This window comes from Neocloeon triangulifer, unplaced genomic scaffold (genome assembly GCF_031216515.1).
Source record: "Neocloeon triangulifer isolate White Clay Creek 2 clone unplaced genomic scaffold, ASM3121651v1 ptg000001l, whole genome shotgun sequence".
Lineage (NCBI taxonomy): Eukaryota > Metazoa > Arthropoda > Insecta > Ephemeroptera > Baetidae > Neocloeon > Neocloeon triangulifer.
This window is the reverse complement of record NW_026775544.1, coordinates 9,252,553-9,280,039: the sequence shown is the minus strand read 5'-3', so window position 1 is coordinate 9,280,039 and position 27,487 is coordinate 9,252,553. Positions and strand designations below refer to the sequence as shown.

Below are 27,487 nucleotides of genomic sequence, written 5' to 3'. Positions count from 1 at the left end.
TCAAAGAGACTCTTCTGTTTTGAATATCACGTTGCTAAGGATTGAAATCTCATTCTCTCTTTCCTTTTGAACCAATCTTCCCTTTCAAGGCAAGAGGTATAACAGTTTTCATTCTTTCTCTCACCGCAATTACACTTTCCTTGAAAAGCCTTGGCTTGATCAGCGCGGCAGCTGCTCTTGAGAGGGACTAACCCCATCTCCGACCTCAGATGCAAATAAAAGTGTGCCGGCCATAATCAAATCTGACCTGAATATCCCGCAGATTTATTCAGCGCAAGCCGCGTCGTGCCCATAAATATTTTTACGACTTTAAAGAGCTGCATTCAAATCCCTGCGGCGTATGCTTCTGGTCTTTTGTTGGTGGATGACGCGATTGGGGGGTTGGGGAGTATGTATGGATCGGTCGCTGCTGCGCTTCAACAGTTATAAAGCCGCTGGCCGGCAATTGCAACGCAATTTTCATTACCGTTAACAAATGAGAAGAAGAAACTCATTCCGCGGAATGCGCTTCTATGCTGGATAAATAATGGTTCTGATGAGATAGGAGGTAAAAGAGGTTGAAAGGAAATGAGTCTTTGCAGTCTTTTGTGGAGTGAAAGAGGAAATGAGCTGCGGGACTTTTGCATCGAGTACTGCAACTTGTCGCAAAAGAGTGATAACACCCATTCGATACAATGAACTGCAAAGCGCAATTGACCAACTGGCAGAACTAGTTAAAAGTTTTATTAAAAGTTTAAGAAGTGATGGAACTGTATGTTATTATTACATAAACTTGCAAATTGCGTTTGAATTCATAGCTCTTTTATTTAATTATCTAAGATATAGCAACATCAAATAAATTTAAGTATGAGATCATGTACTTTGAAAAAAAAAATTCTTAATACATATGGCTTTTTTATTATAAATAATTAATTATTATTAATTAATAATTATTAGTTTTACAAATAATCACTCAATTACTTATTTTGACTTACGAAAATTGCATACTAAAAATGATTTTTTTTTTTCAATTGATAAATTTTGATATTTTAGATATTATATACTTTTCTTTTAGTTGCAATAGTTTGTTTGAACAATTTTTTTTTATAGTTTCAGATTTTTTTAAATTAATTTACAATTGTTGCTGGATTTGGCATTTTTTTTTTAATTTAGTGTAAACGTGGTTTAATCAATGCATTTTTGATATCGCTTGGAAATTTAAGGATATGATGATAACGTTAAAAACTGTTATTTATTTAAAAAACAAAAATTATTATAGATGATAAATTTGAATCATGAACTGAAAGTATCGAGAGTCATATTCAGTGCCTCCCAGGAATTGAACTTTTCAGGGTGGTAAGAAGTGACGTTGTGATTTCACATTATTTTGGCAGGAAATTTCTCTCTCACTCTGCGGGGGGTGCCCAAGTGGAAACGAGAGCAATTTGGCGGTGAATGACTTGGCTGCGTGTGATTGTAAACGCTCTCACTTTCAATCTCAGCATTTCGAGTGGCGTAAATCAAGTGTGTTATTTAAATTTTGCACTCGGGCGACACACAAAAGTAGTGTTGCTGACGAAGAGTAATTTCGTGTGTGCTGTGTTTGCCGCGCGAGAACATGCGCTTGGTGAGGTGTCAAGCGAGTTGCGACTGCAGCAGCTTTATGGCGCTCGCTCATCCACGTCATAGTCATTTGTTTATTTGATGCTGAATAACAAAACACCAAACGCGCCCCCGTGACATCGAGGACTTGACTTGCTGCCTATGTGGCGTGGTTTGTCTGCTTTTTGTCGAACGCGTGTCACGCAACCCTTTCACTAAATCACTCTCTTGTCTCGCTACTCTTCTTGCAACGAGGAACGCATACTCGAAAAACGGCTCCGCTCGATACAGCACGAGTCTGCAAAGGGAATTTGCTCGGGTTGACAGCTCGTCGCAAATCATGAATCTATTGTAACTTTTGTCTCCGTGTGCCATTGTCGTTATCTTGATCTCTTGTGGTAATAGATGACAAAAGACAGGCAATTAAACGTAAATTAATTGTGGCAGGCTTCAAGCTGAATTTTAAATTTTGGCATATTATTCTCTGGCATTACCAAAATCTTCATGTTTATAATTTTTTTGGAACACTTTGAAACAATAAAAAATTATAATTTTATGATGAAATAAATCTCAATGGAAAATGATACACAAAAATTAATGTTAATAAAGAATACCAAGATGATTGTAAAATTGTGGTATTTTAAGTCGATGAATTAAAAAAGGAAGAAATTTAACCCTAGAATTAATTAAATAATGGCATTAATCACTGACTTTATTTAACATCTTAGTCGCTTAATTTAATTTAGTTTTTTCACTTGTTTTAAAATTATAGTTAATTTTACTCTATTTTGTGTGTGTATATTTTGATTCCTATTATTATTTCAAGCACACTTCCCCGCCACAAAATTGTCACATCGTTTTCCTCCGTCTGGTGACTTAATAGTTACAGTTGTTGTAATCTCTCTTATGGCAAAAAGTTTTACAAAACATTTGTTCATGAGCCTTGCAGGCTGGTTGTTCAAAAGCCACAAATCTCCCTTGGCTCGGCGAGCAAGCAGACACAATCACTTTTTGCTTCAAAACCATTCATCAAGTAAAGCCATTGCGTGTAAAAACGAAAACCAACTGTCCTTGGTTATTCTTTGAATTCCTCCTGGTGCTCGAAAAAGGAAATGTAAAGAAAAATCGAGCCGCCTTCTTTGGTAAATTACGTTTGACCCACGGCTCTCAAATCAAATTATTCAAATGAGCCAGTTGAGACAGAGCGTGCCTCAGCTGTGGAATAAATAAAATTCTGCCCAACATTTCTACTTGAACGCTCTTTATTCCTGCAAAGCCATTCTCTTTCATTCTCCTTCAATTCTTTCTCTCTTTCGCCTACGAGCCTTTTCACTCTCTCCATTACCAAGATATTTCGCAATGGGCGCGTCGAAATTAATAATTGAAAATCGACTGCTCTCAGCATTATCTGGTGCGCATCACTAATTTGACAGTCGCTCTGCAGCTTCGCACTTTTGCACCGATCGAATTCTGCTGAGCGGGAGGGCGGACAGCAGAACACGAAGCTCAGCCAAATCACCGATTCATCCCTCTGCTCGCGAAACAATACATAATGTAACAACGATCGGTTTCCATCAAATCTCAATTCGTTGTGACAAATCGCTAAAAAAGTAAACATATACTGAGGCGGTAAATTGAGATAAAAATGATACATCAGTTGAATAAAGGGTCGATATTGCCTCACTAAAAATGTAGGATGCTTTTAATAAAATTTGGAAATCTACTTCATTATCAAGGCAAAAAAATTCCAAATTTGCAGAGGAAAAAAATAAACTATTTTTTTTTTAATTAACACTTTTAAAACCGGTTTTTATGATCGGAATGGTAATAATGAGGCTAAATTTTTGTGAATGTAAAAAGTATCATGATGAGATTTTTAGGGAAACATAATAATGAAGTCAAACTGCAGCTAATACAAAATAATCACACAATTAACTTGAAATAACATTGAGCTCAAAATATACAGTATAACAGTAATAAGTTTTGTTTTCGTTGCTCTCTTTTAATTAAAAAACTTTTAACACGTACCGCACATTTAAATCTGGCGTGTAATCCCAATTTTTAAATTGCCCTCTCCGCAATATAAATTAAACGAAGCGCAGCATGAGTAAACAAACCCCGATTTCAGCTGCCACGCACATACACCAGTTTGTTTTCCGCAATAAATTCGAATCTGATTAACTTAACTGTCGCAGCCGCATATTTATCTCCATCACGGCCGCACTCACATGCACACTCCCTGCTGTGTTTATAGGGATAATGAAACGCGTTATCGCCTTCGTGACGCCTGCAAAATGATGGGCCTAAAAGTGTCCGGCAGGAATATTTATCTCGCACTTCTTGCACCAAACAAGTCATCTCATTTGCACGGAATCACTTTCGACCTCGGCCCATAATTGATTCTGCGCGGAAAACCGTCTGCAGTTGTGTGAGGTCCATATCATTATCGTTGTAAAAAATGAGTGCTGCTGGCGAGACGTGCTAATAAAATGAAAAGCCTTGAATTAAACATGGAGGCACTTTGCCGGCGCTGCGCGAGGAAATATTTGCGAGATTAAACAAAACGGCGCTGCGTGTATAAATAATCCGGCTCTCGCGTGTGCGGTTCGTCTCTCGTACGGCCGGTTAATGCGGCAAGGCGGCTTCTTCCTCTGGGGCTGTCTGGCCCGCAGCCAAAACTCGGCAGACGAGCTGGAAAAGCGCGTCGACGGGCGGCCAGCACTACTCCGTGATTTCTCTAATGATTTGATCCGAAGGCAGCCGCAAATGTGCGAATTCCTCGCGCATCACCAGATTTTAATCTGATTTCACGCTCGCTTACCTCTCTGCCACACACGAGATGTGAAAAAGAGATAAGAACGAGAGCGGGTGTTGGCCAGTGACTTTTGGCCACATCTTGGCGCACTTGCTTGGCGCCAACGGCAATCTCGTATGTCATTCTCAACTCACTCCATTGAATATTTACATCGCATTTTCTGCTTTATTTTCTCTCAAAACTTTGAGATGAATAGTCTTTCCTGAACTGATAATTTTCTTTGGATTCATAAATAAATTAAATTAAATAATATTTTCAGGTGAAATAAAAAAGTATTGAAAAAATAATCAATTGAAAAAATATCTGGGTCTATAATTTGTAGGCAACAAATTCAATCAAATTGCAAATCAAAGTATTTAAATTAAAGTCGTCAATTAAAATATGAAAAAAAATTATAATTTTTCAACGTGCCTTGTTTTTAATCTTTTTCATTTGATTCCATGTTATCTTATGTATACAATCATTGGCAATAATGTTTTAGAAAATTAAACAAAATTCAGCCACTCATTGAACAAATTGAAGAATTTTTCAGTATCAAAGTTGCTCGGCGAGACTTGAATTTTCTAAAAACGATATATAAAAGTCAGTTTTCTGTTTCCGTTAATTTTTGGGGATGACATAAAATCACACCAGCGACTATCTCTAGAACAGACGTTTATTTTACAATTCATTTTTGGCTGCTAAATTCAGCCACTCATTGAAAATATTAAAGAATAATGTGCATAAAAAATTAAACCGAAGAGCAAATTGTAGATTTTTTATTTTTTTTTCTTCAAAAAATTTTGTATTTTGAAGATCTAACGGGAAAGTAAATCATTCCTCATATCCACAGGAAAATCGTTAATTTTTGTATATCCGCAGGCAAACTGCGGTGAAATATTACTGTGGGAAAAGCAGCAGCAAGCAATAAGATATAACGGTGTGTGTGCAGCGCTTGGCGGTTTTTTCCAAGGAATGAGTTATGTCATAAAACTGAATTGCTTTTTCTTCCTTTTCGCAAAACGTTTCTGGACTTAACTGATAAATTTGGCCCCACTTCCAGAAATGAGGGGTCTGAACTCGGAAGAGTTTTATTTTCCAGTCCCCCTATTTTGATGCTTTGCTTTGGCATTAAAGAAAGTTAAACGAGCCATAAAGGCAGAGCGCGCGCGGTTACTGTGTTGCCGTTTCCACTCGCAATCCTTCTTTTCCTCTCTCTTGCACTGAAAAATTGTTCTTTATGAAGCTCGAGTGCATAACAAGGAGGAATGATTTATCGTAATGCTTTTTTAAAGCAAATCCTCCCACCCTGTGTAAACTAGATTTTCGCGCAGCAGCCAAGGCGAAAAAGCTGCGAATAAAAAAGGAGGAAAGCAAAGTTCGCGGCAAGAAATGAAAATTTAAAGAGGTCGAGAGGAAAAGTCTTCGGCTCGCTGCTTTTCGCCTCGTGCTGTGAGCGGCGCAAAACATCTTTCATGATTAATCAGCGCCTACGCCGGATTAGAAGCGGCGCTCATCATCGCGTAATTAGCAATTCCGACGCCAAACTTTCTTTCTTTCTTTCTGCAGCCGTGCGCAGATTAATTTGTTGCTTGCTTAATTTTTTCCTCCGTCCGTCCAGAGACGGTGTTATATTTCGCCACGACGAAAGGACGGCGGAAAAAATTGGAGCAAGAGAGATGTAATTAGTGACGCGTCGTGTGCCAGAGTGCGAAATTTGAATGTGCGCAAGAAGAGTGAGTGTACGTGTGCTCTCGCGTCAAGTTTAATTAAACTATTAAGCCAGGGGTATTAAAGTGTCATTTTTTCATGAGATTGCCTTGGCGGTTGGCCGCGTTTGTCACATGCACAGCACACGTTGCCAAGCTAGTGTGTGTGCGTGGAAGGTTCATTGCCTCGGAAAGCCCTTGAGAGTCTTGTGTCCTCTATGCAGCTCTCCATAGGCAAAAAAGCTTAACAATTCTGTGGCGAAATTAAGAATGGCATACATAATCAACGTGTTAAAAACGGAGCAAAATGGACAACGTCTAAATTTTAATCCAATTTACCTTTTATTTACGGCATAACATTGGATAATTAAAATATCAAAAATTACCAAATTTTTCAGTTATAAGACTAGATTCTGTAATTATTATATTGCCTATTTTTACCAAAATTGATCATAATAAATAAATAATAAAATGATAAAAAAGATTTGGGTCAATCAAATTTGGGGTTATAAGGGAGGGGGATGCATTATTGAAGACAATAGACACTAAAACTGAAGTCATCAGTCTGGAATTAATAGTTCTTCCATCCGATCGCTTGTTACGACATTTAAAGTTTTTTATCAAAGTCGTGTGAACAAATTTGACCTCAACATTTTTTTGACAAATATGGATACAAATTCAATTATACACTTAAAAATAAAGTAAATAAAGTTTCTGAAAACTGCTGAAACTGATATTATGGGAATCAAATAACTTAAATACTTAATTCATTATTTAAAAACTGAAAAAGGGGATCAAATTTTTTTTTTCCAAATTAACGTACAAAATACTTTGGATATATTTTTTGAACCATTAAGATGCTTTCACTTATTTTTTATTATGTATATATTCACCATGCTTCCAGGATAATGCAGTTGCAAATTTTTCGATTAATTCTGCCGACAGATTTAACGTCATGCATCTTTTTAAAATTTTCAATATTTACGCTCCAAATTGCATCAAAGGCAATTTTTCTCATATTCATCGCCCTTGTCACTGAACCCCCTTAGTTAGAGGTGGTGGTGTAATCAGATTGCTGTTGCGAACTGGCTCAATTTTGCACGCTCTAATAACGATCAAAACTCTAATGCATGCAGTTCAGCTGCAAGAGTTTTCGTCATTATTCTGAAGAGAGAGAGAAGCGACATGATGTGCGTGGAGTGCTGATGTGATGATGCCCCGGGTGAAAAATCGCCTGGAGAATTCTCGTTCGCGCCGGCGGCGCCAGCTTTTGCGTGCCACGTGCGCTGCAAATAGAGAAGGGATTTAGAAGCTGTTTAATTATAGCCTTCGGAGAGAGGAAGCGCAGCGGCGTTTGCTTTTTTTTTCTTTCCATTTTAGTGGCAATAAACACACTCGTTCTCTAGTTTGGTGGTCCTTTTGTACGTATGAGATGCCCTCTTGCTCCAAGAAGCAACTTGAGCATTAGAGCGAAGGAGAAAAAGTAATCGCCTAATGCACGCGCGCAATGTGGGTTTTGCCAGAAAACATTTTACTTCAATCATTTTTTATTTCCTCGTTTATTCCTTCAACAATGTAGAAAATTTGCAGAGAAAAAGTTTGAACTAATTTATCATTCTCTCTTTCTTCAGTATGTTTTACAAACTCAATTTTCCACTTGGAATCACATTAGACCTTAAATGGCGAAGTTGTGTGTAAAAAATAAAAGTCATGTATTTCAAATTGAAATTTATTTGAGATAATTGTAGATCTCTTTCAATGAAAATCACATAACGGAAGAAAAAAACACGTGGCCAAATCCTTAAAAAATATTACAATTTTAAAGAGCGATATTTGTTTTATCTACTTCTAAATGTTGCTATCTCTTAGCTATTGCAAACCAGATTTTTTATTATTAAAAATTATTAGAAGAATTATTACTTTTTTAACAGGAATGGAAAACAAATTTGGTTTGATTTCTCATTATTACAGAAAAATACGAAAATAGTGAAACTTTATAAGGAGCTTTAAACATTTTTTAAATATGTATTAATTTGAGTTTTCATACATTGAGTATCAGAATTTTGTACAAAACTGGAATTTTATGTGGTCACATGTAAAAAAAAAACGCGATCGAAACTAATACCTCTAAAAATAATTTGTTCTGCCGTTCAAAAATTGATCTCGTTTTACCAATGGAATTTTCTCTTTCAACTTCATAAAGCATTAATGAGCTGACATTAACAGCCCTGCAGCCACTTTTATGTGTTATTTTAATAATTCGGTGATCAACCGACGCACCTATAAAATTCTACTTTGATGCTGCAATTTCGCTGGAGGCAATATATTTTGCAAATCATGAATGACAAAACGAGATGCGCGCTTGTCAGCTTATTTAAATTGTTCAATAAACTCGTCGGGTGTCGGTTTCGGAGCAAATTCCAATTATAGCGCTTGAAGCGCGCCGCTCACCAACGACAAATTCCAATATTATCCAGAGCCGGTTTTTTGCCAAATAAACGCCGCTGCATGCACGTATAAATTCAGAACAACACTGACACAACAACAAACGAGGTGGCTGCTGTCGCAAAATCATACAAGTTTGTTATATAAACGGAATATACGGTTTCATTATCATATATTGCGTGGCCGCTCTCGTCATTTTGCTTTATTAATATCGCCGCTGATGCTGATTAATAACCGGCAGCGGTGGACAAGCCCCACAAAATAACGCGGCACGCACGCCAATTCGTGCAAATTTAATGCCCGACGCTTTGTTACGATTCCAGAGCTGCCCCATTTGTCCGTTTATTCAGCACATCGGTCCAATAAAGCACCGACGTCCGTGAATTGCTCTCCCAGCGACTTTTTTAATTAAAACTTTCCAGACCCGGCGCATGTAGCAACTGCAAAAGATGATGGATCCCTTTTTGCGTCAAATAATAAGTAGTGTCTTTGGCTGCAACCGTTTCCTCTCTTCGATGTGATAATATGCAAAAATATATTTTTAAAAACAAGCTGTATGTCCTCTGATGGTTCATTCGTCATTGTTAACAGTGGCGGCTGCGGGTGTGGTGGTGGCAAAAAATTTATTTTAATCACAAAAAGCGCTCTCGCAGGAGATGATGCTAGCGGTGGTGCAAATTGCTTTTGTGTTGCAAAGGTCGATAAAATGTAAGCACACGCGTAGCCCACAACACACGCCGGCATAAATATCTCCCTAGACAAGAGAGGAGGAGCAAAAAAGCGGCGAATAAATTCGGTTCAATGGCATTCCTATATATCTTCAGCGGCACTTTAGGACAAAGCTTTGCCGGCACTTCATTAGCAAATGGAAGGCCCAAATTGAAATTCTGCAGATTTCGGCTGCCGCCGAGCAACAAAATAATAATTCTCGGCGGGGTGTGTATGTAATCTTGCTGCCGAGAGACAAAAAGAGGCAGCTGCGTGCGATTCTGGTCTGGGCTTAGTGTTCGCTCTCTCCGCAGAAAGGAATTTTGTGTTGGAATAAAAATTGGACCTCACATGTGTGAATTTCGAGATCGCGTCAGACGCGATTTTATCATCGGTGTGCAATATTACTTGATATATCATGCTGTGTTAGATGGGTTCGCACATTCGCCCGACGTCGAGATGCATTATTGGCTTAAAAGCGGCTGGCGCGCCACTCTCACTAAAACCTTTATCCTTGCTGCCGAATACGTGTCAGTCAAAAGTTCAGCACGAATAAATTCCGGTTCGCAGTTACTGACAGAACCAAGATCTTGATGTGTGATGCTCTAACCTTTTTACTAAAAGTCGATTCGATCGTTGCCTTACTCATAGAAATTAAAGTTTTGCTTCACCATTACATATTATAATAGATTCATGAGTGATTTAAAAAATATTAAAATAAAAAAAATATTCAACAATATAATATTGCTAACAGTTCTTAATGAATTTTTTTACATTGCAAATTATATTCGTTTTATTTTTTATTATTATTGAAATATGTTTTCTTTTTTTCATTTTTCTAATTCTTCGTTATTTTATCTGTTCATTTATTTCATTGCAAATTATATTTAATTTTAATAAATATTTAGTTGATTTCCAGTGTACACCCTGAATCTAAAAGCTTAATTTTTTCCATTTCTCATAGTCAATTTATTCATTATTCTGAATTATATCTAATCTAAAATTTCAAGAATTATAAACAAAAGTGGCAGATTTTTTTTCAAATTATGTAATACAACAAAACTTGTAATTTACTTTTCAATTCAGTTGAAATAATAATTCCAATGATGAATTTCTAAAATAACTAAAAACTATGAGATTGATCATTGATCATAATTTGCAATTGTATTTTATAATACTAGTTAATTATTTGCTAAATTTGAATAATTTGATATGTATTTGATTCAAGGTGAAATTGAAAATAAATATTAATAAATAAATAGACATGTATGCACATGATTTGTAGAGAAATCACAAAGATAGTTGCATCTAGTGGCAAATCAATGGAATTTTTCCAAGAAAACAATTTGTGTGATTGCTGGCAAAAATTTTCCTTGTGCAGTCTCTAGAAAAGTTAAGCTTGTTTACCTTCAATAAATTTCCAGCTTTTATCCTTTCAAAGTTTACACACATGCACCTCTTTTGCTCAGCTTGCAAAGTTGGTGCGGTGCAACTCTCCTTCGCGTTCCACTTTCCGCCTAAAGAGACAAAATTAAAAAAACACCTTTCTCCAATTATATACCTCAAAACGTAGCGGGAAAGTTTGCCTTCTCACTTGAGCGCGCTCGTTCGTTGGAACAGCAGTTGAAATGTAATTTACGCTTCGATTTCTACTTGTGTGGAAGCGACCCTCCTGATCATACATCTCGCCTGAGAAAGGTCTGAATTGTAAATTTACGCGGCACCTCTGGGACCTTGGCGGTGGAAGACGACGAGGAAATCATTCTTTTTTATTAGGGAGAGAAGCCTAAATCTCAGCTCGGCTGGCAGTCTTCCCTTTCTTTTTAAACTCCTGGCACAAAAAAGCTTTTAACCCAGTGCCGCAGTCAGGGCTCCTAAATACAGATTTAATTGATTCCCTTTCAAAGCGGAGAGAGATGGAAAATCCGTCCTGCAGTGAAAAGAAAGGACTTCGTCAAAACACGGTCGTGGCTGTCATCCAGCAGACCGTCTGTTTTATCGCGCAAAATGAGTTTCTCGCACCGTGAGCAATAAATAAAAGAGATCGGAAAGAAAGAAAGAATACGAGGAAGGGTGAAAAGAAAAAAAAGAGGAAAAAATACCCGTCCTGCAAGTGACTCGGCTGTCGACTAATCCAATCAGATAAGTTTGAGCTTATGCAACCTGCTTGGCAGGCACGTATGTTTGGGTTGCATAACTGTGACACTTCCATTGAAAAGCAGATGTTGGAATTGGAAAAACTGATTTATTACAATTCTGAACTTTACAATGCAATTAATTTTTGCCACGTTCGTACTTGACGCTAGTGAAATGTTGTAATGAATCATTTATTTTCCTCTCGATGAGAAAAATATAATATTGAAATATTTTTATTAACTTTCTGTAATAAAAAAATGGAAAAAAATCATTCTCATGTCAATAGAAAAAGGAAGGTAAAAATTTCTTGAAATAATTCTAAAAGCAACTGATTAAATTACGCGAGAAAACATTCATAGCTCAGAATTATAATCAAAGTGATTATCGTAATTATTTTTCCCACTTAATTAAAATTGAAAGAGAATACAAATTCAGATTGTTATTAAACTGACCAGAATGGTTCTAAAAATTATTCTTCCATACAAAAAGAGGACACGGAGTACATTTTAAAGTAAATTCTTAAAAAAAATACAACACTGGGCGGAAGCTATTACACGCTGTCTTGCCAATGTAATTTATACATTAGTTCGCAACTGCTTGTGATAAAATGCTTTCCTTCTAACAACAGAGAGTAATAAAATAAACCAAGTGACGTTCCAGGGGTAAAAAGTAAATTGAGTCGACAACGACTCCTCAGCAACCGTGTTTCTTTTTATTGCAATAAAAGAGATAAATCTTTTGGAGAAAAAATACACGCATTACGGGCATGCAACAACTTGTTCTTCTTCGTGGAAGACAAAGGGCGAAAGTTGTCCAACAGCTAAGGCGTCACGTTCCAGCTGAGGTCACGATCTACCATAAAAATGCAATAACTACCCTAATTAATTACACAGGCCATGCCTAACGCACAAAAAGCCCATTGTGGCGTCGTGCGTATTTGCATGCTTATCTTAAATAAAACGTGACCTCTTCATGCCGCACCGAAATGAGTTAGGCTGCCGAGAAGAGCGGTGCACAAAGGGCTGCACAAGCGCCACGCTCTTAAAATGTTTGTTGGACCCTTTCGCCTCCAACTAAGCGGGTACATTGAAGTGAGAGCTACGAACTCCTTTCCTACAGTTAAATAGTAATTTGTGAACGAATTTTGGTTGAATTTTCAAGAAATTAGAACGCCAATGAGAAATTAATTCTGAATAAATCATAATGTTTTTTAATTACTAAATGAAGTAGCAATATTTAAATTTATTTAAACTGATCTCAATATTAGCCCCCCTACCCTCATGCAGATTAAATAATGGCAATTTCCCATGACTTAGCAAAACAAACCATATGAAAAAGTTTGACTTTTCTTTACAGAACTCGTAAATAACAAAAATAATAAAGAACCTAAGCTTTGATCTTAAAAGAAGAGATGTTTGGAGCTTTCATCTATTTCAAAATTAATGCAATTTGTAGGGGTTTAAAGTTCAGGTTTTTTTTATGAAACAAAAAATTTCTTTTATACTAATTTTCGAAGTTTTCCCTCTAAAATATACACTTTTTAATAAGAAGTTTCAGAAAAAGCGTGGAAATGGTTGAAATTGGCATTGAAAGCAATAAACAAAAGACGCAAATTCTGGTGTAACAAAAAAATATATCCCTAGACACATATCGACCTAATCAAAAAAACCTTCCTACATATCTTTGTTGCTCTCTACAACAAGTGCAAATCCCCAGCTTCTTTTCCATTTCAGGGCGGAGTTTATTTAATTTGGCCCCGAAATTCGCTCGCTGTTTCAGACAAAGGGAATCCTCTTTAGGCTGATAGCGAATTTCCCCAGAGGTGTTCCGCGGCTCCGACGTACTTGTGCCGAATAATGAATACGGAGCGCGCTTCAATTGTTTGCACTACATACCTACATGCAAATATCGACGTGTGGGTTGGTAATTGGACGCGAGGGGTCGAGCCGGACGGATGCAGTCGACCGCACTCGGAATTAATATTAATCGGTGAACTTAAACCGACTATTAATTTTCTAACGCCTGTCTAATGAAATTGAAGCAGTCGACCAGTGACTTATCCGTTGCAGGCCGCAAAGGGCCATGTATATATTTCAGTGTCAGACCGCTTTGCCAGGCCGATTACTTTCGCAGCGGATGGAATTGTTGGCCAATCAACAGGATGGAACGGGTGGAAATGAGCAGCGAGTTTATTTTGCCAATTGAAAAGTGGAACGGAAGCAAAAAATGAAGTACAAATCGCTGTATACTGATGGATAAATGTCCTGTGGGTTGCATATTTACGCTGATTTCACGCCGCAAACGATTGACCAATTGAAAAGTGGTGTCGTGCAGTTGATGGCATATCAATATTTAATCACGTCCAGTGCGAATAACGTTTTAATATTGCCTATACATATGGAGAAATAATGTCACTGCTTGCAATCGATATCAAGCGGTCTTTTGCATGTATCCTATTTGATCGCCACTGACGGAATGGCATGACGGGTTTTGATCACGTTCCCATGTTAATGGAATAAAGTGTACAATGACAAATGCCATAAATATCAGGATATAAATAGATTTCTGAACCTGATTGTCCGCTGGTGTCCTGAATAATTGAGTATTCTAGTCTAGTTGTAAATGCAAAACAATTCAATTTATCTGCTTTTTGACATTAAAAATATAATCATAAAATATAATTAAAACAAATAACGAACATTAACAAAATTGAATGTTTCTTGTTTTTTTTAAAATAATTTTTATAATTAATATTTATTCTATATATTTTTGTTATATATTAAAAAACACGTTTGAATTGATAAAATAATAACTATATTTAGTTACTTATAAAATGTAAATATATATAATAAAAAACATTCCATATTCATTTTTGTAAACTAATGATTTAAAGTTAAGTCCTTTTAAATATTATAAATTTGCTTTCTAACAACATTATGAAATTATTATAGATGGTTATAAACTGACTAGGTCGGATTGTTCTCCGTTCTCAATTTAAATATTACACCATATATTTCATTTTATATTATTTCTTATCTCTTACCCATGTCCCATGCAAAATACATGAATGATAAATATTTTTTCTGACTGACGAACTTTATTTTCATGGAATTTTTGAGCAATTAATTAGCTGTAATAAATACGCACACCCTTTCACTGTTCCCTTTTTTATTATTACCTATCTTCAGCCAACATTTAAATTATTATTTTATTTTCCATTTTCTTATATCTACTTGAAAATTGTTAATTCAATCTAATGTAAAGAACTTGTAAATTTTCTGTAGGATTTGTTCAAAATATTTGTGTTTAATTAACTTATTTACACAATTTGAACTTTTTGTAAAACAATAGTATCAATGGTAATTGAGCCACGAAAAATGTTTTAAACAAAGTAAAAATTAGTCCGTGTTTTGCAACTTCTTTTTAAACAGCCAACTGAATGCTTTGAGACAAGCCATCTGTGTGAGATTTAGAGCGATTACTTTATGAATTACTTTCACATGTGCCATTTTTGGAAAGACTAATCGAATGCACTCACGCGCTTTCAAAAAGAAAAAGGCTTAAGCAAGAGCGGCGGCAATTGAATGCGCCACATTCAAATTCCACTTTGGCGAAACGGAGAAAATTTCAGCACTCAAACTGGCGGCGTGTGAGTGTGACAGTTGTGCGAAAGTCTGCAGATGCCGGTCTCGCCGAGGCTCCTTAGCAGGGCTGAGCTCGCAGAAAGAGACGAGAGCAAACCCCACGAGGAATCAAAGCTGAGCATAAATCCGGCAGTCTGAGTGATAAAAAGTTCTCCCGAAATGAAGCGCGCAAGACAAAATCATCTCTCCAAGGAAGTTTTAATTTCTTCTCAGGGCATAAAATATTTTATGGCGTCTGCCACTGTTGCTGTGTTTGCCGGCAGCTCCCTCTTTTTAGCGTCGCGCTCGCGGAATACATTTTCTTAATGAAGAATAATCGCGGCGAAACGCGGAATTATACGACACTTTTTGCACAGAGTGAATCGTAAATGCCTTTGTGCGCCGACAAAAGGAAAGTCATCTCGCGCGTGCTGTGGTATTTTCATTATGGCGATGTTGATTTGAGATAAAAAGCACCCGAGCGTCGACGAGAATGCCAGGTATGGAATTAAAGAACAATGCAGTCGTGTTTGGAAAATACTGGGGCATGATGTGTGTGTGTCTATAAAGTATTGCGGCTCCCAGTGTGCCAGCTGCGGTGCTGCATTATTCCCAAAAGGAATTCCCATCTCTGCATAGCTCTCGATGTGGCTTCGACGGCCTCCGTCTCCAAGGCAGAATGCAACTACTTAACGTGCCGTGAAATTTATTCTGCAAATGGCTTCGTTTCCGAAGGCTCTATCGAGAAACGTTTACAATATAAATGCATTTAATATTTTTCACACCTGATGAACATCAGATAAATAGGAAAAAAGATAAAAAAAAATTTAATGGAGATCAACAGTACAGGCATTCCGATTTCAATCTGCAAAGCTCAGGACATTCCTTTAGCATTGGAGTTCTATCAACTCTCCTTCTTGAGCCGATAAAATTAAGACCTCTTTTTGCATCCCTGCAGGACGGGAAAGGTCGCGAGTCTCCAGCTAATTTGTAAACTTTATTTCCGCAAAAATAGCTGTCATGTTGCAAAAGAAAACCTAAAAAAATTCTGATTAAAATATGATATTATTATAACGAGTATTATTTATTTTTATTTTTTAATATAATTTGTGGAACCTTTAATTTCCGCCAATGGCCAAACAAATTGCTTTAAAGCTTCCTGATCTTCGCCAATGTAAAGGGCCTTTGCATTCGCCGCCATCATCTGGTCAGTTACATTTTTCCATAAATATCTGTGGCCCAAGTCTAGTCTGGCTCCCCACATTCCAGCTTAAAATTGCTCAGAAAAAATATTGGACAGCTCATACACGAGTTGTATATGTTACCAAGAATCGGCATACTGTGAAAGGGATTATCCCTCATAACGTGCAGAGGGTAGGTCATCTCGAGCCATTCTCGGACCGCTAGGACTTCTCTGTCATTGAGATTACTGTCTAGATCGCGGAAAAGAGAAATATCCACCAGAGGGTCGGTCAACGTTAAAAAACGCCACATAGTTTGAGGAGATCCTTTTGTTTCAAAATTTTTGATTATTTTCCATTTTTGCGTAAGACCAGTTTTAAATTTTTTACCAATTAAATTTCCGTAGCCGGGAATATTTCCCACAAAGCACAAGTCCAGCGTTTCACCATAGCTCAATTCCAATCGGTCCAAGGTGGTATTCAACCTACCTTTCCGGATGTCGTGATAAAGTCTCATAATCCAGTTTGGATACAGTTCGCGGATTAGGTTGGCGTTTATTTCAATCCCTTCAAAATAGCCTCTCCGACTTTTGATCCTCCCAAAGAATGAAAATGATATCACTCTTTGATGGGGGCCTCTTCTCGATGCCTTTTTACTGCACGTGGAAGAATGTGCGTGATTGTTTACTAAAATAATTACCAAGCGTTATTTATAAATTTTGTAATGCACTAGGAATCTAGAAAAAAACCCAGCAAACTCACAGTTTTGAAAGCTGCTAAAATTTGCAATGTGTGGCCCGTCATAAGTCCAAGCATTATTTAGCAAAAAACAAATGCTAAATGCTGCGGTGATTAAAGCGAAAACAAGGAGACGTTTCCGTTTGAATAAATGACGAAATGGAAGTTTCATCGGTGGGACTGTCTGTGACCACTCGTATTGTTCCATCTGAAGAGAAAAATTTAAATAAATTTGACATTGTTTTAAATATCCAGTAGAACTTACAGAATTTTGTAGTAGAATTTCACGATAGAGGTGATTCATGGTGATTTGAAATTAAAGTAAGCTTTTCCTTGATGGGCTTTTGTGAGCTGCTTATTGTTTAAGAATAAAGAGCAGGATATTGTTTTTCTTAAACAATAAACAACTCACAAAACCCATCGAGGAAAAGCTGACTTTAAATTCAAATCACCAACTTACAGATTATTTCCATTAAAAATAGTTGAAAACTATAGTTGCTCTTTTCCCTTTTATAGAGCAAACGTGAAGCCCGGCAGCTGGTTTGATAATGCCACATTATTGCTGCCAGTAATTTTTCAGCCACTGATTTCAAGGTTTATCAATGTTATCAAAATGTCTTATCAGGACAAATGCTCCACTCCATAATCTCACATCCCCTCTCACTCTATTCTCACTGACCACATTTATTTGCATTGGAGTGATTAAGATATTTTGAGGTTAAATAACCCACAGGTGTGATAAGCGTTTATCTATAGCTGCTGATTTTTCAGCCGTATCGACCTGCAAAAGAAAAAAAATATCAAGAGCAGATCTGTTGGATAATTATAATTGTACATGTTACAAAAAAAAGTTGAAATTTTTCCCAGTTAATGATATAAATTAATATACATAATAATTAAAATAACTTTTACGTCTCACAATTAGAATTGATGGTTGAAGTCCGGCGAAGTAGAGATTATTTTTTCCTTTCCTAATCTTTTTCGTGGCAGTTGGAAAGTTATAAAAATAAGGACGTAGTGCGAAACTTTTCGCTCTTAATCGCATTTTCTCGGCCGCGCAAACGAACAAAAACTTTTTTAACGGCAATGGTGAGAAAATTCGGTGAGCAAAAAATACTTTCTCTCTATTTACACAGTAGCTAGCTGCACACGACAAATTAATAACATCAAGTTCGCGTCGACTTTAACAAGTGCGACTGAGCGCAATCATAAAAGTTTTGCAACACGAAATTAAGTCAATAACGAAACGAAGGTGAAGCTTTCATTAATATATCCTCTACACACACATAAGAACTTCTCTCCAACGTGCGCAATTTAAGTTTCCTGATTCTGTTAAGAGGAGAGAAATTTCTACTCTTTTTTGGCACTGAGCGGTTTGAATTCAAACGAGAAAAGAGCCGAAAATCTGAGAAAAGAGAAAAACAAACATTTACAAGGGGTTATAAAAAGGCTTCCAACTCTTTCCGACTCTCTCAGTGAGCCCTCAGGAGGTTTTCGAGTAAATATAAGCAAGCGGCCCTTGATTTTCAGCCGAGCATATCTGCCGCCGCTTTTCAGAATATAATGCGAGGCAGGCAATTAGCGCTGAAAAGGCAAGTAATTTGTGCTGCTGCTCGAGCTGCTGCGGGAATATCTTGAGGCGTTGCCCGCGCACACTAAACTTAAACTCTCATAATTTGAATAGAGAAAAGTCTGGATGCGTCATATAGTTGTCGTGCATGAACACAAAAATGGAACCACACCTCTTTACGTGTCACCGACCGCTGCGAGGGGGTAACTTTGGCGAACAAAGGGCCAATGGCACCGCAAACATTTAGTGCGCTGTCGAGCAGGAAATTATTTTCCACATTTACTTTGATGTTTTCAAGTAAAAAAAAAACATAATTTTCCTCTAAGTTTGACGCTCGCGAGTTCGCGTGGGTGGTTGTGAGCATTATCGCGCCCCACATTCAGTTGCAGGTCACATGCGAGGTTATATTGCAACCTTATACTTTTGTCTCTCTCACTCCGTCACTTGGCGGCGAATATATTTTTCTACAGGATTTGTCACATTTGTTGTGTCCTTGTTTTTGCACGTCCGCAGGGGACTGTGTGGCCTAGATAATCCCTGCGCGACTTCATATATAGCATTATTTGGCAAAGATTTATTGTTTTACATATCGGCCCGAGTGAGAGTAAGGATGTGCATGCCACATTTTTGCCATTTCCGACGCGGATCACAGGACGAAAAAGTGTGGAGCAAATATTTCTGTTCTTCTTGTTAGTGGTGAAAAGAAAGAGCTCAGCGGTGGTGAATTCGTGGAAGGAAAATCGATACAAACGAGTAAAAGAATAAAAAGTGCCGTAAAGCCTCTTACTACTTCTTACACAGAGAGACTCAACCGTAAACTCCGCTGGGAAATACTGGCCTCTTTGATGGTCCATTTTTGAGGATTGTAATTAAATATGATTAATTCAAGAGACTGTCGTGCCTGGTTCCACTTTTGGAATAAAACGATTTGCTTGAATTGAAAAATCATTATTCCATAAATAGCCGGTGAGAGCACCAAAAAGATACACTTTATTTGAATTAATTTAATAATATTATTTGCCCCTGGACATTGGTACCTAAATTTTGACCTTCGTGAAACCAGACACTTGTGCGACCCCAGGTTCTAAAAAATGCCACCGCAGTGTGCGTTAGAAAATTTAGTTTTCGTCGACTAATTGAGAGGTAATTAGGTTATGTGGATGACACTTGATTTGGCTGGGTTCGCTTGAGCAGAGCAAACGTTGTTATTTCACGCTCGCAGACACACACATACTTGCCCGTTTAATTCATATGTGCTTGCAAGAGCCAACGAAGCGAGCGAAGAGCCCTGGACCTGTCTACATTATGCATGTAGTCGGTTTACATGTGTGGCAGGCTAATTTTATTATCGCTATCATCACAAGTCCGACCAGCTGCAAGGCGAAACCAGCGAAGAAAATGACGTGAAGCGAGCCAAATAGAGTTTTCACCGTGGAAGCAGCTCAAGCATATTGCTTGGCATTTAATTACCACTACTTTTCTGGTGCATATTATTTTGATCAGATTCATATCAGAGATAGATAGTAAATATATCATACATTGTGTGACCTTTTTTTATTCTGTAATTGTTCATAAATATTTAATTCTATCATCTATCGTGAACTAGAGGGGCTGTAATGTGCTAATCAAATCAAAAATAATGTTAGTCATGGACAAATTGAAAGACAAATAAATTTAAAAGTTTTGAACTTTATATTCCGAGTAATTGTTTTGACATTAATTAAAAAATTATAGTTCATATCTAAATAATGTATCGTATATTAAAAAAAGACAAGCTTACATGATTACGATAATCTATAGATGATACAATAGATTGATTGAAACAATTGTTATAACAAATATTTGTATTATATTTTTAACAATTTTAATTTCTAAAGCTTGCTTTTGTATTACTATAATAAGTAAAAAGTTTTATACAACATACAAAAGCTTTTTATGCAATTTCTAATTATAATTTCCTCACATTTCATAAAATTCAAAATTTCTGTTTGGTGGATTTTGATGAATGTGAAATTATTTCTCGCTGGTCTGAAGTGCTTTCCATTATCACGCCAAATAAATATCAAGTCTTCCATTCTAATATTATTATTTCCTCGTTACCACTTGAGCGAAAAGCAAATATTAGTGATTGAGAGACATTCAGCTTCGTGCAATTTCGTATTAAATTGATTTCGCCTCTGCCGCGCTCCTCTTTTTTAAAGCTGCTCTGTGGATATTGAACTAAACTCACTTTTCCTACTCTCGTCATCTCATCATAAAGGAAAGTCATTAAGAAGAGAAATATTAAAAAAGTTGCCTCTCTTTCCTCCTTTCTCCGCCTGATAATCCCTAATGTAATGCCTTTATTTCAAACTTCTTCTCTTCCCCTTGGGAACACACAATGCATTTCTTATTATTTCGTTCTGTGTGTGCTCGGGCAGCTGCTCCGCGTTGGCTTTCAGGCAAAGCAATAATGGCGTGTCGCCTCGTCGGCGTGTGCATATATATCTCTCTCGCGCCTTCGATTCATAAATTCTCCGCCTGACCTTTCGCGGGTCTAAAGTTACTCGGCTCAATTCAGGCCTTGGGGGAATTAACGGCACAGGCACCTATTGTTGCCTTTCCTAGTTGCTTGGCTCAAACTCTGCGCACTTGCTGCCAGCAGGACGAGGTGCCTCTTCTACTTGGCTACACATCTTTTATCTCGGCACATGACTACACACACACATACATATACACACATACCTCGCACGCACGCATACATCCATATGAGCGAACACACCAGGCCGGAATGATAGTGTGTGTCAAGTGAGTGAATATCCAACTCGGGCCCGTTTGCGCCTCCTCGACCTCGGAGTCATCCCGAAATTGCGGTGCAAGAATGGAAATTTCGAGAACCAACGAGCGCTCTTAAGGGTGTGTTTTGAACCGAGAGACGCGCTTCTAGCTTTGATGAGTCTATTTTAAGGGGAGCATCCCTTTAACTTATCTGGCTTGGTGTGAGCAAGCAGGGTGCATGTATTATATACACTGCTATTGCACAGAGGTCAAAATTTAGCAAAGCAATGTTGACATTTTATAAGAAATTCACCAAAAATTAATTAATAATCTTGAGAATTGAGTTGATATTAAAATCAGTCACTTTTTACTAACAATAAGAATAGTTTTAACAAACAATACTCGGATTTTTTTAAATATAATGCTACAATTTTTTTTAAATGTTATTATAAAAAAAAATGGCACGCATAATTCTATATAAAAATACACTTCTGAAAAGCGAGAAAACTCTAATTTAAATCGACCAAAATGAATATATTTTATTTATTATTTAAATTTTTCATTGCAATTTTATAATATAATTAACATCAAAAAATTTTCCAAAAATGTGTTTGTGAGTGATTTTCCTCAATTAGCCTGACTCAAAATTTTGGCAGAGCTATAAATTATTTTACAGCGAATTCACCATCTAAATTCGAAAAAGGGATTTTCTTTCTTCGTTCTGTCCTTAGATTCTCCCCCATCTTGTGTAGGGCAAGACACGGTGGTCACTTTCTTGTGCCCACCAGAGACAACCGAAATCTCTCCACGACTGATGTCAACCCGCTCGGCTACCTTGCTCTGTAATAATAAACTAAGGAACACCCTCGAGACAACCGGCAAAAAGAGGCCCTCGTCCACTCTGCTGTAATCAAATTTTCAACAGACACGTTGAAATTTTAATATCACTGATGATGTCGAATTTCCTCTCGGCAAACGGCGTCCCCTAAACTCGTCAGGCGCAAAACCGAGAGCAGTCTCTCGCCACTGCTTTTATTGTCCAATTAATTTGAAGTTTTGATTTACGTTGGCATCATCAACCAGGCTTCAGGTTGCACAGAAAAGCAGAACTTGAGCTTGGATTACCATCCATTGTGTGCGAGACAAACGTGATTTAATACTGAATTAATTAGAAAAAAATATTGCCCTACTGGTGGATGCTCGAGCTATCCTTTGTTACTGAACAGTAGTTGCTCTCTGCAGATTAATATAAATTTTTCATTGTTACTGTCACACACATTAATTAATTTATTTTGAGTTACCTTTGTGGCGTCATAAATATTATCTAGAGAGGAACTTTTTATTGCCTGCATAAGAGCAATATTTTGCTCGCAAAAATAGCTGTGTAATATTTAACTGGAATGCTTTATTTGAAAATATATAGTCATTAAAGCATGTTACAATTTTCCTATCTAGGAGAAAGAATTTACATTGCAAAAAATTCGTTGGTATAAAGGAAATCTGAGGTAGAGGAATATGTATTTAGGAATATGTTCAAATCTCTGATAAGTCAGAAATGTTATTTCATTTTTCAAATTGCTCCATAAAATGACATATATATATATATGCTGGTTGAAATAAAATAATGTACCATACTGTCTCGTCCCGTTGTTAGAAAATTGTTTGAGATATTATATGAGGATGCAATTTTGATCAGGTTCCTTAAATTCAATTTTAATCTAATAATATAATACGTCATTGAACTTAACTTTCTTTAACCAGTATACAAATTATCATCTGATACTACCATTTGCTTAAATTTGAACATTAGATCAAATTTTGAAAGTTGAATTCAGGCCTGTAATCAATTTTTTTGGCATATTATCTAATAATCGCCGAGAAAAAGAACCAAATTTTTTATTTTTACTCAATGTAATACAAACTATAATAAATATTCTGAATAGCGTATAATCTAATTCACAAACCATGATAAAATTAAAACAATTATAAATTGAGACAAATATTGGTTTTATAATTCATCCTTAATTTTAGTTTTTTTTTAAGTTAACTTTTGAGGATGATACATCAGTTAATAGTTTTAAAATTATTACATTGAAATAATAAATTGAGCTCTGAGCCAGCCAGAAGAGATTTTGGTAGAAAATATCCCACAAAACGAGATGGGAAATTTGTTGCTCGGAAGCGAGAGAGAAAAGTGAGAGAAACTGGAACAACACATCCGTACAGTGATTGAGTGTTCAATCTTCTCAGCAGTCAAACTTCTCGATCGGGTTGCCTACGTCTCCGTTTGTACGCTGCATTCGCACAAATATATGAATATAAATTATGTATTTTTCTTTTTTTATATTTCGCTTGCATGCCATCTATCAAAGTGCCACTCCACTTTGTAGCAAACGAGTGGCGGGGGAACGTGCGCAATTTTATCTATCCGCACGCATACCGACACGCGCTCTCTACATCATCACCCTTTATTCACAGCGCAGCTGTCAGTACCAAAGATTTTTTCCACGGCCCGCATATTTACATGTTGAGCGTGGAAAAAAGAATCGCGTCGACATTAGGGCGGCCTTTTTGTATGCGACAGCGAAATTTGCACGGATTAATCACAGAGCGAATGCAGTGCACGTTTAATTGAAATAAAAAATCCTGTCACCGCAAGGCTGCAACGCAACGTGACTAATTTTGCGGAGCCCAATTTTTTACTCGTCAACTCTCAAATTACAATACAGCAGCCGTTATTCTTCATGAAAAATCGCTCCCGGCAGCGCCGGCTAGCGCTTCCCAGGTGAAACAGAGAAGAGACTGACGCTCTTTTGCGAAGCCTTAATTTTATCACGGGTGCACAACACAAAAGCAGCACAAGTTTGCCGAGCCGCCTTTTGTGTAAAATTTAAGTAGTCTGCCGCTGCTGCTTCTCGCAAACTCTTATTTTTGGGCGAAAGGTGCGCACACTCTCATTAGGTAAATTGCGCCTGTGGCAAACGCTTTGTCAACCAAGATTCTCGTTTCCTCGACTTCTTCCTCCTCTTGTTAGCTTGCTCTGCGTGCTGATATCATATTATACACCACACACTTCGCATAGACAGACAATTTTCATCTTTGTCGTCTTCGTAGAAAACACAATTAACTTTTTCCATCCGCCCGGCAGCGGGATAAAGTTTCCATTTTCATTAATTTGTCAGAGTGGTGCATGCAGATCAGTCGGTGGGGTTAAAAGAAAAAGTGTGTTTTTATTTTTTTATAATTTTCATCCAGTGCGGTAATATCATTGAAATGCGTGCAAATAGGAAACAAAAGAATGTTTTGATTGTGCCGCTGCTCCTGCACTCCGGTTCACAGACGCGTGGCATTTATTCTACTTTGAAAGGATAATAAATAAAAACACTGTGCCTTTGTGCCCGCAAAAGTACAAAAGGAAGGCTTCCAACCTGACACAGTGCGCTGTTGTTTCCAGGCTTTAATATGCATTTCGGGCTTTGTTATGCAAACAAACGCGTCGGATTTTCGATTCGAGGGTGTAGCAGAATTTGAATCCGACACGATTTCTGTTTACATAATCAGATATGCAAATTAGACAAGGGTGAGAGGAGCGATACACAAATTAGGTCCAATGCCCAATTATGTATAGCTTCATTTGCTGATGGAATGGAAAGTTTAGTACAAGTTTTAACGAGAAAATTCAGTTTCACTATAATATTTAATTACAATTCAATCATTATTTTCATACGGGTCTTCCGCTTATTAAAAAAAAATCAAAATATTAATTATTTCATTCCCGTACATCAATTTAATGCCTACTGTTGAATTCAGTCGAGATAACTGAAAAAATCTACTCTAAATCTCCTATTCACTTATTTTAATCTATTCTTTGCTCCAAATTTTAAATTTCAAATATTTATTTTGCATAAATTCATACTTAAATGGTCATTATGATCAAAACAATCATTATCTAGTTTTTCATCACAAATCAGAAATAGCTTTGTCCGGATTAATCATCCGATTTCTAGCAACACGTTTTGCAATTTGTCGGAGAAAAAAGCGGCAGCAGCAGCAAAACGATTCAGAGCCGCAATTAGCTAATGCGTTTGCAATGATGCACGTCAGCGTGGTGGTCGGGGGCAGAAGAGAGAGAAAGAGCATTCCGACAGCGGAAACTCCTCTTCCATTTCGTGCCATATCATTGACCGACTTTTTGCACTGCTTTTTGCCAAACGCAGGCCATTAGTAACGGGCGGGCTGGCGGACGGGCGGAGAAAGAATACGGCGGCACATACATAGCAGATACGCTCGCTCCGTTTCCTGGCTGCTTCCTCTGCAATCGGCCTGCAGACATTACCACGTTTTGCGCGCGGAGATAAGAGCTCACAGGTAGATAGCGAGCAGCGTAATAAAAGGACGCATTCGCAGCCCGTCTCGCCTCCCCAGGCGGCAATTCAATGGAAAAGATTCCGGCTCATAATAATGCACGCCTTATCCTCTCTCACGTGCGTTTAGGCCATCCCCAATTATTATTGTGTGTGAATGTGCATCTCGGCAAATCCGTCTCTCTTTCACTCACCTAGGTGAGACGTCGTGCTTTGTTCAAATCAGGGCTCGGGGGAGCCATTAATGTGATTACCATTACCCCGTGTGTGCCACTCGGAGCTTCCTTCGTCTCTCTCTTTGAGCAGCGCGGTGCTGCACGGGGTAAGAGGATTTTCAATCTAGTGCACAAGTCTTGAATTTCCAATTTATCATGGCGTTATCACTGGCACCGTGCGTTCCCCCAGGGTGATGTTCTGCGAGACTCGCACGCTGCGGTGCAAATGTAAAAATGCGAAGCGCCTACCTTTGTTATCAGCAGTGGGATCCGTCTTGCTACATTTGGGACTTCGAAGTTCCACGGATAATTTATTAATCTGATAACCTTCAGCGTGATGGAGACAAAAAGTCTCTATGCGGATTTTAATTATTAATATATTCAAATAAAATCTCCAAAGATAAAATATCCAGATTATTAGATTAGGTAATTTTAATTACTGCACTAATTTGAAGCTCCTTTTTCTTGAGAATCCTTGGAATCATTACGAATTATTAGAACAATTGGTCATATTTTTTATTACCTGTATCTATCAATATTGCTTTTTTTTTAAATCTTTCTCTAACAATTTTAATTAATATACATTTTACTGAAGTTAGATTCAAAATTAAAATGGTAAACTCTATAATTAATGTGTCTTAATTTCTTGTTCATAATCTTTGTTTGCATGTGGCGGATAATTTATATAGCTTTTTAAGTAAATCTAAAACAAACAAAAATATTAAAAATAGATTTTATAAATTTATAAAATATAACTAAAAAAGTTAAAAACACATTGTTAAAATATATACAATAGGAAAGACAATCTGATTTTATTTTAACAATCTATTATTTTTAAGCTCAAATGCAAAAGTTAATTTTGTATTTTATTATTAGCTCTGAAATTAAAAAATGCAAGTTGCATTGAAAGTCAAAAATCACAAGTTTTATCATTATGAAACAAAAAGTTTTATATTTTACTTTCTCCAGCATAAATTTTTAATTGAATATATTAACGCTATTTAATTCACTCAAACTTAAATTTTACATCAGCAATTCTAAATTTTTCTACATTTAATCTCCACTATATACGCTTGTATTTTTTTTCTACAAAGGGTCGGCTTAGCTGGAAACTACAACCCAGGTTGCTTTTAAATGAGGGCGGAGGACCAGGTCTGACCCAAAAGGAAGAGCTTTGCTTTCATACGCACGCGGTTTAAGCCTGTTTTAATAGTTAAACAGTGACAGCAGGACATAAAATTGCTGCGCATCAACGTTATAGAGCTGCTACTCGGCCTTTTTGCAGCGCCGAAATTTTTGCGAAGCAGTAAAACTTTTACGACTCATCATGTACACACTTCTGCGTGGCAGAAATTTGGATTTTCAGCCGGCGAGTCATTAAAAATTAAGAGGCGGACCCGCCTAGGTGGCATTAATTAAATTAAAACGTGAAAAATGAAGTTTCCGCTGACTTCGGGCAATTACGCTATATTTCAATTTTCGGGTTAAATGAAGACTTCATTCTTGAAGAGCGATTTGCATTTTCGTCGCGAGTCCTTGGTGCAGAATAATTCCGTGCGACATCACTTTTCCACACGGATGCTGCCAAACTGGGCGAGGTGGAAAATATGCAAGCCATTGTGGAGTTTTTCCCTCCGCACATTTTTCGCCAGCGGGAAAGTCTGCG

At 37.2% G+C, this 27,487-nt stretch overlaps 2 protein-coding genes across 10 annotated transcripts in view; one reads left to right on the top strand and one right to left on the bottom strand.

Moving 5' to 3' along the window:
- The window catches only part of LOC132195049 (uncharacterized), a 151,709-nt gene that overhangs the window by 99,665 nt on the left and 24,557 nt on the right, over positions 1 to 27,487 (top strand). The window lies entirely within an intron of this gene.
- On the bottom strand, positions 15,801 to 17,463 carry LOC132194342 (uncharacterized). Of its 4 annotated transcripts, none has more exons than XM_059615564.1 (6): positions 17,376 to 17,463; positions 16,940 to 17,108; positions 16,568 to 16,864; positions 16,322 to 16,504; positions 16,113 to 16,265; positions 15,801 to 16,033 (listed from the first exon to the last, which is right to left on the bottom strand). In XM_059615564.1, exons 2-6 carry the CDS (start codon positions 17,085 to 17,087, stop codon positions 15,834 to 15,836), a joined length of 981 nt encoding a protein of 326 aa, XP_059471547.1. In that variant the 5' UTR covers positions 17,088 to 17,108; positions 17,376 to 17,463; the 3' UTR covers positions 15,801 to 15,833. The 4 variants fall into 4 exon arrangements, with proteins under 4 accessions (XP_059471547.1, XP_059471557.1, XP_059471537.1 ...); XM_059615574.1 differs by having other exon boundaries at positions 16,940 to 17,099; positions 17,376 to 17,440; XM_059615554.1 differs by having other exon boundaries at positions 16,940 to 17,123; positions 17,376 to 17,427.